Below are 13,124 nucleotides of genomic sequence, written 5' to 3'. Positions count from 1 at the left end.
TTTTTTGGCTAGTTTTTCGGCGTTCGCAGGGAATTCGCAAAGTTATACAAGAGAGCTTTTACGTTTATTACACATTTAATGTCACTCAATGACAAAGCCGCTTTGACTGAATCCAGTTTGAAATCACGTTATTTGGCATCAGAAATGTTTGCATTTGTGTAAATGTTGCATTAAGCCAGGCAAATGCATGCGTCATCTTCTGTAGTTTCCTATAGTGTAGTGGTTATCACGTTCGCCTAACACGCGAAAGGTCCCCAGTTCGAAACTGGGCGGAAACACTGTTTGTTCTTGCTTACCCCACACAATAAAATTCTCGTAGGTGGACATTTTGGTCAACTTGATAATAAGGATAACTGCTGAAAACTGATTGACTAATAATATTGTCAGTCATTTCATTCCTGCTGTTTAGTGACATCACTCGGGAATTTGTACTCTTATTCCCTCAAGATGCTAGTACAAAACTCCCCGTCAGGGAATCGAACCCTGGTCTTCCGCGTGACAAGCGGAGATACTGTCCACTATACTAACGAGGAATGCTCTATTGATGTTTTTTGTTAGTTTTTCGGCTCTTTTTTTCACTAGTGTTTTGGCTAGTTTTTTGGCTAGTTTTTTGGCTAGTTTTTCGGCGTTCGCAGGGAATTCGCAAAGTTATACAAGAGAGCTTTTACGTTTATTACACATTTAATGTCACTCAATGACAAAGCCGCTTTGACTGAATCCAGTTTGAAATCACGTTATTTGGCATCAGAAATGTTTGCATTTGTGTAAATGTTGCATTAAGCCAGGCAAATGCATGCGTCATCTTCTGTAGTTTCTGTAGTGTAGTGGTTATCACGTTCGCCTCACACGCGAAAGGTCCCCAGTTCGAAACTGGGCGGAAACACTGTTTGTTCTTGCTTACCCCACACAATAAAATTCTCGTAGGTGGACATTTTGGTAAACTTGATAATAAGGATAACTGCTGAAAACTATTGATTAATAATATTGTCAGTCATTTCATTCTGCTGTTTAGTGACATCACTCGGGATTTGTACTCTTATTCCCTCAAGATGCTAGTACAAAACTCCCCGTCAGGGAATCGAACCCTGGTCTTCCGCGTGACAAGCGGAGATACTGTCCACTATACTAACGAGGAATGCTCAATTGATGTTTTTTGTTAGTTTTTCGGCTCTTTTTTTCACTAGTGTTTTGGCTAGTTTTTTGGCTAGTTTTTGGCTAGTTTTTCGGCGTTCGCAGGGAATTCGCAAAGTTATACAAGAGAGCTTTTACGTTTATTACACATTTAATGTCACTCAATGACAAAGCCGCTTTGACTGAATCCAGTTTGAAATCACGTTATTTGGCATCAGAAATGTTTGCATTTGTGTAAATGTTGCATTAAGCCAGGCAAATGCATGCGTCATCTTCTGTAGTTTCCGTAGTGTAGTGGTTATCACGTTCGCCTCACACGCGAAAGGTCCCCAGTTCGAAACTGGGCGGAAACACTGTTTGTTCTTGCTTACCCCACACAATAAAATTCTCGTAGGTGGACATTTTGGTAAACTTGATAATAAGGATAACTGCTGAAAACTATTGATTAATAATATTGTCAGTCATTTCATTCTGCTGTTTAGTGACATCACTCGGGATTTGTACTCTTATTCCCTCAAGATGCTAGTACAAAACTCCCCGTCAGGGAATCGAACCCTGGTCTTCCGCGTGACAAGCGGAGATACTGTCCACTATACTAACGAGGACTGCCATATTGATGTTTTTTGTTAGTTTTTCGGCTCTTTTTTTCACTAGTGTTTTGGCTAGTTTTTTGGCTAGTTTTTTGGCTAGTTTTTCGGCGTTCGCAGGGAATTCGCAAAGTTATACAAGAGAGCTTTTACGTTTATTACACATTTAATGTCACTCAATGACAAAGCCGCTTTGACTGAATCCAGTTTGAAATCACGTTATTTGGCATCAGAAATGTTTGCATTTGTGTAAATGTTGCATTAAGCCAGGCAAATGCATGCGTCATCTTCTGTAGTTTCTGTAGTGTAGTGGTTATCACGTTCGCCTAACACGCGAAAGGTCCCCAGTTCGAAACTGGGCGGAAACACTGTTTGTTCTTGCTTACCCCACACAATAAAATTTGCCTAGGTGGACATTTTTGTCAACTTGATAATAAGGATAACTGCTGAAAATGATTGACTAATAATATTGTCAGTCATTTCATCCTGCTGTTTAGTGACATCACTGGGAATTTGTACTCTTATTCCCTCAAGATGCTAGTACAAAACTCCCCGTCAGGGAATCGAACCCTGGTCTTCCGCGCGGCAGCCGGGGATTCTTTAGCTAAAATCCCTAAACCGGCCTCCAATGCATTCTCTATGGCCGTGCCTAAACTCGCCGATGTAATATATCTTTGGCCGCTCGCAGCGCCGTGGAGCCGCTTTTCGTTTGGGAGACTTCCTCCCCGGGTCTCTCCGCCAGTCGCAGCCGGAGAAGAGTATCGACAGCACGCATTTCCTGGAGCTCTCCGTTGTTACGTGAAACAGTAAGTCATTCAAATTAATCACAATGAACTCAAATGTAATGATAATTAGTCTCTGGTTCACTTAACAGCTGTAAAGTTCGTCGTGTTTCTTCAGTTTTGTTTATCCATGTGTGACTTTGTCGGGTTTTCGTGTCTGGAAGTTAACGTGACTGCATTCAAATATATGATAAAGCGTTGTCTTCTGTACGTCAGTAAACATAATCATATCAATACTGTACTATATACTATATTACGACAAATACACGCAGTGAAAGAACGGTGTTTCTTTTTTTTCACGTCACGTAAACGTGCACCGCTCCGCTGAATAACGTTACTGAGATGCAGTTTGTAGTCACGTATTTTAACTGCTCCACATTTATTTGAAAGAATGAGTCACTAGTTACGTAGCAGATTAAGGTTATAATACAACATATACTCAACTAATAAAAGTGTTATTATAGATTAAATTACCAGCAGCATATTAAAACATAGTAGTGGGTAATTATACTTGAGGTACTTCACTTTTACTTGAGTCATTTATTTAAATGCAGGACCACCATGTGGTGGCATTAATATATTATTTTTACTAAAATTGAAGATCTGTGTACTTCTTCCACCACTGTTACAACAGAGAACACCAGAATGTGATAAAGTTGTTTATATAAAAGTATACTCATAGTCTGATGCATGTCTTTTTGGGATGTTCAAAAGGTGAATTGAAATTCTTGATAAGACACTTCACACTTCAGTGTTATTTGAGTCACATGACTGTGGGGGGGAGGTTGTGAATTCACCTTCAAGTTATTTTCCATGAGTTCAAAGGGTTTAACCCACAGGAGATGGGGGGGGTAGTAGTCTTCCATTGAAATGTAAATAGTGTGCCTCAACAAAAGACAGGCACTTAAGGTACACTAATTCCATGGTATGAAAACAATGCCTGTCTATAACGTATTAAAATACTCTACTCTTTGTCATAACAGGAAAAATGCGCAAACATTTGTTTTATCCTGGGAGAATGTCCGTTTCATTCCGTAAGGGACCACGGGGATTTCTCCGTCAGGATCCGACTGACGCAGCCAAAGTCCTGAAAGACAACCCGTCTCTGCAGGACAAGTCTGCACCTGTCAAGGAGGAGCTGGTCAGGCAAAATGCGCTGACTGTGGTCCGCCAGAGAGGAGGAGACCCTTCAGATAAAACTGAAGTGTCTGGAGATTACATCCTGCAGTTTGGGAAGTACAAGGGGAAGTCCTTCCGCTGGCTTCTGGAGAATGACATTGGGTATACCATCTACCTGATCAGGAACCAGCAAAAGGAGGAGGCTGCAGGATTGTTCATGGCAGCGGGGCACAACAAGGACAGCCTACTGTCATTTGTGACCTATTCCCTCATCTTTCCAGAAATCCAATCTCTTCTCAACTATGAGGAACAAAAGCCAGTTGTGACAGCAGCAGCATCAGAGGACGACCAGCTGGTTGGTTTTGGCTCTCGTGCCAACAACACCTGGCGAGAGATTTGGGACAGCAGGGAGGATGGCTATTCATCCTTCATTGTGAAGACAAAGTGTGCTGCGGGGACAAAGATGCACAAGCTCCAACTCTACCTCCAGAAGAAGCTGCATCCACCCACCGTGTCCTCTCTGATGACACACGCCTCACATGCTCCTGCTGAAGCCATTGGTGGGTCTGGTGTCCTATTTGCTTTGTCATACACACAGAAGAGAATAAACCTCCATCATACTAATTGTGATTAAAGTCATACAAGCCCAAATACAAGAAGATATTTCTTTAATGACTTTCTAACTCTTGTCTGTTTGCATCACAGTGATGGATGAAGATGAAGAGCTGGAGAGAGCGATGCTGGGTATCTCTCCTTCCAAGCAACACGTGCAGAGCTGTGAGGAAACATGTCTTTTTTTTCTTTGTCTCTACTAGCTGAAGATTCACAATCGTTTACAGTTAATGCATATGCTATTCAGCATTTATGATATTGTTTTGTTTGTGTTTAACAGCTGTTTTTGCATCATCCTCATCGTCATCATCTGCCAGAGAACGACAGCCTTTGAGAAGAGAAAGAGGTCTTTAACCCAAAGCGTCCTGCCGTCGACCGACACAACTGGGACCATGAATTCTTATCCCACATGAAGCATGACTATTCTCATCCCGTCTCATGTTGACCACGTTCTGGTCATGTTTGTCTTTTGGTGTTCTACCTATTGTCCTAGTGACTATGAATTGATTCCAGTCATGATGAGGGTACGTATCAGTCTTTGTTTTCTTATATGGATGAAAAGAAAAAAATGTACATGTGAAACTGATGTGTTACTAACACCTGATTGCATGTGTTTGATGTGTTTGAAGTGTGTCCTGTTGCTTCCCCTGCCTAGGTTAAATCACAATGACTGGCTACTGAATATTAACCCATTCCAACATAAACACATGTATGAATGAAGTATATTCTTTATATAATAATGTTAGAAACAGTCAGTTTGATTGGATTTGGCAGAAAAAAGCAGGTGAAGTAAAGATATTTGTTGCCTTTACTAACAGTAGTTTTTTGTGTATTGTCAAAATATCAATAACAAACAAGGGTATAAATAACAAACAAGGGTTTTTCCGTTCCAGTACCATCTGCTACACTGGCTGCACCAGCCAAGGCTAAGGGTTCACAAGTAGATGGTAAATGTATCAACATTATGTCTATTCATTGAAACATTATCTGTCATATTGACTGTGCTTATATTAGTTATAAACCATGAATTGATTCTTGTTTTGTGATCCTTCTCTCCTTGCAGCCCCTGCATTACCATCCGTAAAGAGACCTGTGCCCGTTCCCCAGGAGCTCATGTGTCTGATGCCCGAAGGAGCAGCTCATCTGTCAACAGAGGCGACTGCCACAGTTCCTGGTACCTAGTATTTTACCTGTATTTGCATCCTACAAATATCCTTATGTAGTGTACATCAAAACGGTTGTTTATTCCTCAAAATCTTCATGGTTGTAAATTAGATACTGGTGCACTGTTTTCGGACCAAAAGTAGGCAGCACTCCAGTGTACAGCTCGCCGAGTTTCACAAATGTCATGTTACATTTTTGCTTAATCTTATTGTCAATAATAATAACATGTTCAATGTTCTCTATAGGATCAGAGGAGCTCCTGATTTCTCCTGAGACGTCTGCAGAGCCCGGTCAACTGCCAACTCCACACAGAGATCAAAGTCAGTATTTGAATGTTTTTTTTTAATTTGGTTGTGCACAATTTAAAAATATGAAATAGTCACACCCAAAATCGTACTAATTTGTCTTTTACTATGTCTTTATTCTCGTCTGACCAGGTGAGCCTTTACCCAGGCCAATAGCTGTCCCCACCTGTCCTCCTCCACAGCTTCCTGGCTACGACCACGATGTCAGCCAGTGGAACTGTTCACAGCAGCAGAGGATCTGGATGAAGACGGAGCTGGAATCTATGGGTCTCTGGCCAGGTTCCATTCCTGTGCGGAACCCCATGAAGATGGTGTCATTGTGGCGTTTGCCTCCCCAGCCTGAATTGATTGACAGCATCTCCGATCTTCCTTCCCCAAAGTACTTTCAGCTCCATCCATTTTTTATATGGAAGCCAGAGAACAATAACCTCATGGGGAGGATGAGGAACAACGACACTCTGCCGTGTATGGGAGGTTGTGCACGGCCTCAAGTTGCCTCTGCAGGTGTTGGTAGACCTCGTGTCGTTGTTTGCATCACTGGACAGTACTACCTGTTGTCATCCAGGCTGTGCTGCAAAGTGTGCAAAAAAAAGTGGTACGCTGACAACCCACTGTGGCTTGACAAACTCCCAAAGAGGTACACAAACCTCTTGCCAGCCATCCTGACGTACAAGAAGGCAATATGTAAATCCGTCATGGACGAGCTCAGGCGGACAGGTAACTCCCCCAGCGACATGACAAAGCAGGTAATGGAGGTGATGCACTTGAAGTTTGAACGGGCTCACCTGGCCCACCTCCTCAGCTGCCAAAATGTCATGGATGGGGAGGCAGGACAGTATGACCAAAGAACCATCACTCAGTTCTTGCGACAGGAAACAAAGCCGGCTCCCTTCGGAGAGTACAGTGATTCAGATGGCTGGAACGGGATCATTGTGTCTTCTCACTACCTGGCTGACTGCTTGCTGCACGAGTACCAACACCAGGAGAGTGCCATCAACACACTTTTACAGGGGACCTTTGGACAGGCTTTCCGCTCAGACCACACCCGCAAAATTGCGAGGAAGGTCACCTTTTCATCCGGCACCATGTCCTCGTATGCGGTCATGAATGAGAACTGGATGATCCTTTCATGGGTGATGGTGCAGTCTGAGACGGAGAAGTCCCTGAAGCCCATGTACGAGGGACTAGCACGGCGCTACAGCACAGCAGGCATAGAGAAGGCACAATACCACTGGGTAGACAGGTACATTTGAATCCATATTTTTTTTCCCAAATGGCTCATAATCACAATTTATATTGCTTTTCATAATTCTAGTTGAATAAAAGAAAATTAGTTGGCTGTTAAGAATCGTCTTATTACCATGACCAGTGGTGGTTCATACAACGCTTTAACATTCATGGCTGTACTTCTTCTTTCTTCTTTCAGGGATTGCTGTGCAGCATTCAAAGTGGCAGAATCGTATGCAGGAGAGCATCTGAACTGGGATTCTTGGCAAACAACTGATGCCATCGTTGCCCAGGCTACTTCTGGTAACCTGCTGAACACGTGTGCGTCACGGTCCCATTTCAGTGCCAACTTGAGCATCAAGCTGGACTTATTCCACTGCATGAGGAGGTTCCTCCGTGAGTGTGTGACAGAGCATCATGCACTGTACAGTTCTTTTGCTCAGTTCCTGTCTGCAGCCTTTTCTGTGGTGGATCAGGAAGACCTGCAGAGGCTTAAAGACGCCTATGCCTTCTGTGGGATTCAGCCTGCCATCCCAACCAAGCCACACATTCGGGAGCACTGCAGGACCAGGATCACACAGCCGGAGGAGCTCATCAAGAGGGTGGAGGGAGTTTTACAGCAGTTTCACCTGGCCAGTGATCCAAATGGCGCTCCTCTCTTCAAGCCCTCAATGCTGAAGCTATGGCGGATCCAGCGGGTGCACATCCTGCGAGGTTGCCTGAGTGATCCCGTGGTTGAAGGAGGGATTTTGTACAGGCATGGAGGATCTCTGCAGCTGAATCATGTGCAGGGTGAAGGGCCAGAGTTCCCATTTGGATCCCCATCAGAGGCACATCCCAGCAGGAGGGATATCACTTCCACCAGGCTCAGTGGGTCACTGGAACACGTGTTTCCCCAGAGCTGTTTCAAGCACAGGGGATGACTGGCGTGGCGCGGTGGAATTACCAGCGCCTGGTGGACTTGAAGCAGCCTGGTGTCCACCTCCCAGCCGTCTTTGATCCTGCATTAATGGCCCAGCTCAACGCAGTCTCCGAACGGGTGTTGGGACACATGAAATATCCAGCATTTCATCTCTCTAGCAGAGACACTGGAGAGAAGTTTGGCCTGCAGTACTCTGAGCCAGGTTGCCGCCCAATTCCTGTGGACTGGGACAAGCACAGGACCAAGACAGACTCTGCCCCGGCCCTGAGTCCACCTCCTCAAAGCAGCGCGCCGACTGCCCAGTCATCCTCATCCTCAATGGCACCCCTGAAGCTGTTTCAGTTTCCTCCACGCCCTGCTGCAGATTCTGCTGTCAAACCAGACGTGACTCCCGGGCCTCAGACAGATCCAGGTAACCATCAAACAGACAGACAAAATAATGGACGAGACTCAAGCATTAGTTACTAGGAACTGGATTTCAATCATTTATTTTGATGAGGTTTTTCTTTCTGTAGGTCAGAATAACTCATTGTACTCTTTGTCCTTTGTTTTCATAGAAAAATGTCGGCCGTCTCTGCCCCTGCTGTCCTCACCGACTGCCGCTCGCACTGGACCTGTGAAGACAGGAGGGAGAGTGTTTGTGTTGGACCACAAGCGGTGGCCGGCCCCCATGAAGGCAGCTATAGACAACCTGCTCAATGAACACCGTGGGATGAAGGACATGCTCAAGCTTGTGGACCAGGGCTATGCTGCTCTAGTTCACAACTCCTGTACAGACCCAAACAGCATGCTGCACCCAACAACAAAACATCACATCTTACAATATGTAAAACACCTCTGCAAATTACTAAACACCAGCTCATCTTTGAACACCAGCCCAGAAAAACTGCAAGAGAGGCAGGAACTCTGGCACTCTCTGACAAAGGGCAGTGAGACTACCCGTGTGCCAGTTGTAACTATGCCTGTTGCAGTCGTTAACCCACCGCCACCTGGTCAGACCCTTACGAAAGCCTCCATTGAGGAAATTGTCCAAAACATCCTAGACAAGCAACAGCAGCATCAGCAGCAACAACAACAACAACCAGTGCACAAAAAGAAGCAGACAAAAACGTGCCTGTCCTGTGGCCAGCCAAAGTCCAGGTATGAGAATGATGGTTCCTCCATCCACTTCTTTTACCAGCAGGGCCCCGTCAGGTACTTTTACTGCTCCACTAAAGTTTTTAAAGCTTATGGTGCTGAAGGTCTGACAAACCCCAAAATGCCCTTTAAAGACTTTGCAGGAACAAAGTTCTTTCAGCAGGAACTGTATTCCACAAAGAAAAGGGTGGAGGAGAGAGGCCAGCAAAAGAGGAAGAGGACTGAATCTCAGCACACGGAATCCCGAGACACTGAATCCCAGCACACTGGTCCAAGGTGTCGCTTCTGTAGGATGGGACTGAAGCAGGGCCCAAACAGTCCTCATATTCACACCGGGTTCCCTGGAGTAACAGGGAAGTACGTGTATTGCCCTGCTAAAGTATTTTCTCTGTACAAAGACCAGGGCATGGAGAAGGAGATGACATGGAGAGAGTTCCAGGTGTCTGCCTTTTATGAGACAGAAAAAAACAGATGGGCAGTTGAAAAGAGAAAATAAGAGAAATGGGGAGTGTTCTGTCATGTATATATTCTCTCTTTTTAATATTTACATTCTTTTTACAAATTTGTGTTGTGTTTGTTTGACCTTGCACTATGGCCTCTGTTCAATATTTACTGTCCCTGTTGTGGTGAATGAAAATATTTCATGGACTAATGTCTACATGTCTCATTATTATGTGAATCATTAGTTCAATTCAATTCAATTCAGTTTATTTTGTATAGCCCAATATCACAAATTACAAATTTGCCTCAGAGGGCTTTACAATCTGTACACATACGACATCCCTGTCCCAGGACCTCACATCGAATCAGGAAAAACTCCCCAAAAATAACCTTTCACAGGGAAAATCAAATTAGTGAACAGTAAAGAAATATTTAATTTAAGTAATTGCAATTAAAAGGTTCATGAGAAGGAAAACTAATAGGTTAATAGCCATAAATAAGTCAAGTACTTATATAATCAATCTGCCACTACAATAAAGTTACAATCAGAAAACATTAAAGTAGGATCCACTTTTCTTTATTGATAAACAGCTCTTCATCATTGATGTGTGGCTTTGGCCCAACCGGGACTCGAACCTGTATATTTGAAGCCACGGCGCAGGAAAAAGTGGCATTTCAGCACCTTGGACAGCGTTAATAATGCTGCAATTTCATTGGCTGTCAGTGAGTTCCAACTATACACGTCTTGCCTCCGCGTGACAAGCGGAGATACCGTCCACTATACTAACGAGGAATGCTCAATTGATGTTTTTTGTTAGTTTTTCGCCTCTTTTTTTCACTAGTGTTTTGGCTAGTTTTTTGGCTAGTTTTTTGGCTAGTTTTTTGGCTAGTTTTTCGGCGTTCACAGGGAATTCGCAAAGTTATACAAGAGAGCTTTTACTTTTATTACACATTTAATGTCACTCAATGACAAAGCCGCTTTGACTGAATCCAGTTTGAAATCACGTTATTTGGCATCAGAAATGTTTGCATTTGTGTAAATGTTGCATTAAGCCAGGCAAATGCATGCGTCATCTTCTGTAGTTTCCGTAGTGTAGTGGTTATCACGTTCGCCTAACACGCGAAAGGTCCCCAGTTCGAAACTGGGCGGAAACACTGTTTGTTCTTGCTTACCCCACACAATAAAATTCTCGTAGGTGGACATTTTGGTAAACTTGATAATAAGGATAACTGCTGAAAACTATTGATTAATAATATTGTCAGTCATTTCATTCTGCTGTTTAGTGACATCACTCGGGATTTGTACTCTTATTCCCTCAAGATGCCAGTACAAAACTCCCCGTCAGGGAATCGAACCCTGGTCTTCCGCGTGACAAGCGGAGATACTGTCCACTATACTAACGAGGACTGCCATATTGATGTTTTTTGTTAGTTTTTCGGCTCTTTTTTTCACTAGTGTTTTGGCTAGTTTTTTGGCTAGTTTTTCGGCGTTCGCAGGGAATTCGCAAAGTTATACAAGAGAGCTTTTACGTTTATTACACATTTAATGTCACTCAATGACAAAGCCGCTTTGACTGAATCCAGTTTGAAATCACGTTATTTGGCATCAGAAATGTTTGCATTTGTGTAAATGTTGCATTAAGCCAGGCAAATGCATGCGTCATCTATTGTAATTCCTGTAGTGTAGTGGTTATCACGTTCGCCTAACACGCGAAAGGTCCCCAGTTCGAAACTGGGCGGAAACACTGTTTGTTCTTGCTAACCCCACACAATAAAATTCGCCTAGGTGGACATTTTTGTCAACTTGATAATAAGGATAACTGCTGAAAATGATTGACTAATAATATTGTCTGTCATTTCATCCTGCTGTTTAGTGACATCACTGGGAATTTTTACTCTTATTCCCTCAAGATGCTAGTACAAAACTCCCCGTCAGGGAATCGAACCCTGGTCTTCCGCGTGACAAGCGGAGATACCGTCCACTATACTAACGAGGAATGCTCAATTGATGTTTTTTGTTAGTTTTTCGCCTCTTTTTTTCACTAGTGTTTTGGCTAGTTTTTTGGCTAGTTTTTTGGCTAGTTTTTCGGCGTTCGCAGGGAATTCGCAAAGTTATACAAGAGAGCTTTTACGTTTATTACACATTTAATGTCACTCAATGACAAAGCCGCTTTGACTGAATCCAGTTTGAAATCACGTTATTTGGCATCAGAAATGTTTGCATTTGTGTAAATGTTGCATTAAGCCAGGCAAATGCATGCGTCATCTATTGTAATTCCTGTAGTGTAGTGGTTATCACGTTCGCCTAACACGCGAAAGGTCCCCAGTTCGAAACTGGGCGGAAACACTGATTGTTCTTGCTTACCCCACACAATAAAATTCTCGTAGGTGGACATTTTGGTAAACTTGATAATAAGGATAACTGCTGAAAACTATTGATTAATAATATTGTCAGTCATTTCATTCTGCTGTTTAGTGACATCACTCGGGATTTGTACTCTTATTCCCTCAAGATGCCAGTACAAAACTGTCGTTGTAATTATTGCACCACCATATGATATCTACGATGATTTCCACAGAATTTAGGCTTTTGTAAGTCAGGATGGCCGAGCGGTCTAAGGCGCTGCGTTCAGGTCGCAGTCTACACTGGAGGCGTGTGTTCGAATCCCACTTCTGTCAGAAAGTGTTTATTACATAATAATGTATTAATATAATATAACAACAACAACAATTGTTGGAATTATATTATTTTGTCGTTGTTATATTATATTATTATATTAAGAATTTACGATCTTGTGTTGTAATTATTGCACCACCTTATGATATCTACGATGATTTCCACAGAATTTAGGCTTTTGTAAGTCAGGATGGCCGAGCGGTCTAAGGCGCTGCGTTCAGGTCGCAGTCTCCACTGGAGGAGTGGGTTAGAATCCCACTTCTGACTGAAAATGTTTATTACCGGTTGAAAGCCGGTATGATGATAGTAATATGATGTTGGGAAAAAAATAATATAATATAACAACAACAACAATTGTTGGAATTATATTATTTTGTCGTTGTTATATTATATTATATTATTATATTAAGAATTTACGATCTTGTGTTGTAATTATTGCACCACCTTATGATATCTACGATGATTTCCACAGTATTTAGGCTTTTGTAAGTCAGGATGGCCGAGCGGTCTAAGGCGCTGCATTCAGGTCGCAGTCTCCACTGGAGGCGTGGGTTCGAATCCCACTTCTGACAGAAAGTGTTTATTACATAATAATTTATTATTATAATAAAACAACAACAACATTTGTTGGAATTATATTATTTTGTCGTTGTAATTATTGCACCACCATATAATATCTACGATGATTTCCACAGAATTTAGGCTTTTGTAAGTCAGGATGGCCGAGCGGTCTAAGGCGCTGCGTTCAGGTTGCAGTCTCCACTGGAGGCGTGGGTTTGAATCCCACTTATGACTGAAAGTGTTTATTACCGGTTGAAAGCCGGTATATTGATAATAATATGATGTTGGGAAATATATAATAAAACAACAACAACAATTGAACTTATATTATTTTGTCGTTATATTATATTATATTATTATATTAAGAATTTACGATCTTGTGTCGTAATTATTGCACCACCTTATGATATCTACGATGATTTCCACAGTATTTAGGCTTTTGTAAGTCAGGATGGCCGA

The 13,124-nt window shown here is 42.6% G+C and overlaps 1 protein-coding gene and 12 non-coding genes across 13 annotated transcripts; 8 read left to right on the top strand and 5 right to left on the bottom strand.

Annotated features, from left to right (window-relative positions):
• The first annotated feature begins 204 nt into the window (after positions 1–204).
• trnav-aac lies at positions 205–278 on the top strand. Its single transcript has one exon. It is a non-coding gene; the product is annotated as a tRNA-Val (tRNA).
• Positions 279–461: 183 nt separating this feature from the next.
• Positions 462–533, bottom strand: trnad-guc. Its single transcript has one exon. It is a non-coding gene; the product is annotated as a tRNA-Asp (tRNA).
• A 277-nt stretch (positions 534–810) lies between these two features.
• trnav-cac lies at positions 811–883 on the top strand. The gene has a single exon. It is a non-coding gene; the product is annotated as a tRNA-Val (tRNA).
• Positions 884–1,063: 180 nt separating this feature from the next.
• On the bottom strand, positions 1,064–1,135 carry trnad-guc. The gene has a single exon. It is a non-coding gene; the product is annotated as a tRNA-Asp (tRNA).
• Positions 1,136–1,411: 276 nt separating this feature from the next.
• Positions 1,412–1,484, top strand: trnav-cac. The gene has a single exon. It is a non-coding gene; the product is annotated as a tRNA-Val (tRNA).
• Positions 1,485–1,664: 180 nt separating this feature from the next.
• Positions 1,665–1,736, bottom strand: trnad-guc. The gene has a single exon. It is a non-coding gene; the product is annotated as a tRNA-Asp (tRNA).
• Positions 1,737–2,013: 277 nt separating this feature from the next.
• On the top strand, positions 2,014–2,086 carry trnav-aac. Its single transcript has one exon. It is a non-coding gene; the product is annotated as a tRNA-Val (tRNA).
• Positions 2,087–7,729: 5,643 nt separating this feature from the next.
• Positions 7,730–9,635, top strand: LOC117728452. Its single transcript, XM_034529255.1, has 2 exons — positions 7,730–8,261; positions 8,407–9,635. The coding sequence occupies exons 1-2, from the start codon at positions 7,847–7,849 to the stop codon at positions 9,480–9,482; spliced, it is 1,491 nt and encodes a 496-aa protein (XP_034385146.1). The 5' UTR covers positions 7,730–7,846; the 3' UTR covers positions 9,483–9,635.
• Positions 9,636–10,509: 874 nt separating this feature from the next.
• On the top strand, positions 10,510–10,582 carry trnav-aac. The gene has a single exon. It is a non-coding gene; the product is annotated as a tRNA-Val (tRNA).
• Positions 10,583–10,762: 180 nt separating this feature from the next.
• On the bottom strand, positions 10,763–10,834 carry trnad-guc. Its single transcript has one exon. It is a non-coding gene; the product is annotated as a tRNA-Asp (tRNA).
• A 265-nt stretch (positions 10,835–11,099) lies between these two features.
• trnav-aac lies at positions 11,100–11,172 on the top strand. The gene has a single exon. It is a non-coding gene; the product is annotated as a tRNA-Val (tRNA).
• A 180-nt stretch (positions 11,173–11,352) lies between these two features.
• Positions 11,353–11,424, bottom strand: trnad-guc. Its single transcript has one exon. It is a non-coding gene; the product is annotated as a tRNA-Asp (tRNA).
• Positions 11,425–11,701: 277 nt separating this feature from the next.
• Positions 11,702–11,774, top strand: trnav-aac. Its single transcript has one exon. It is a non-coding gene; the product is annotated as a tRNA-Val (tRNA).
• The last annotated feature ends 1,350 nt before the right edge of the window (positions 11,775–13,124 follow it).

This window comes from Cyclopterus lumpus, unplaced genomic scaffold, assembly GCF_009769545.1.
Source record: "Cyclopterus lumpus isolate fCycLum1 unplaced genomic scaffold, fCycLum1.pri scaffold_55_arrow_ctg1, whole genome shotgun sequence".
In the NCBI taxonomy this organism is placed as follows: domain Eukaryota; kingdom Metazoa; phylum Chordata; class Actinopteri; order Perciformes; family Cyclopteridae; genus Cyclopterus; species Cyclopterus lumpus.
Note: the sequence above shows the minus strand (reverse complement) of the source record. Positions and strands in the feature narration are given on the sequence as shown.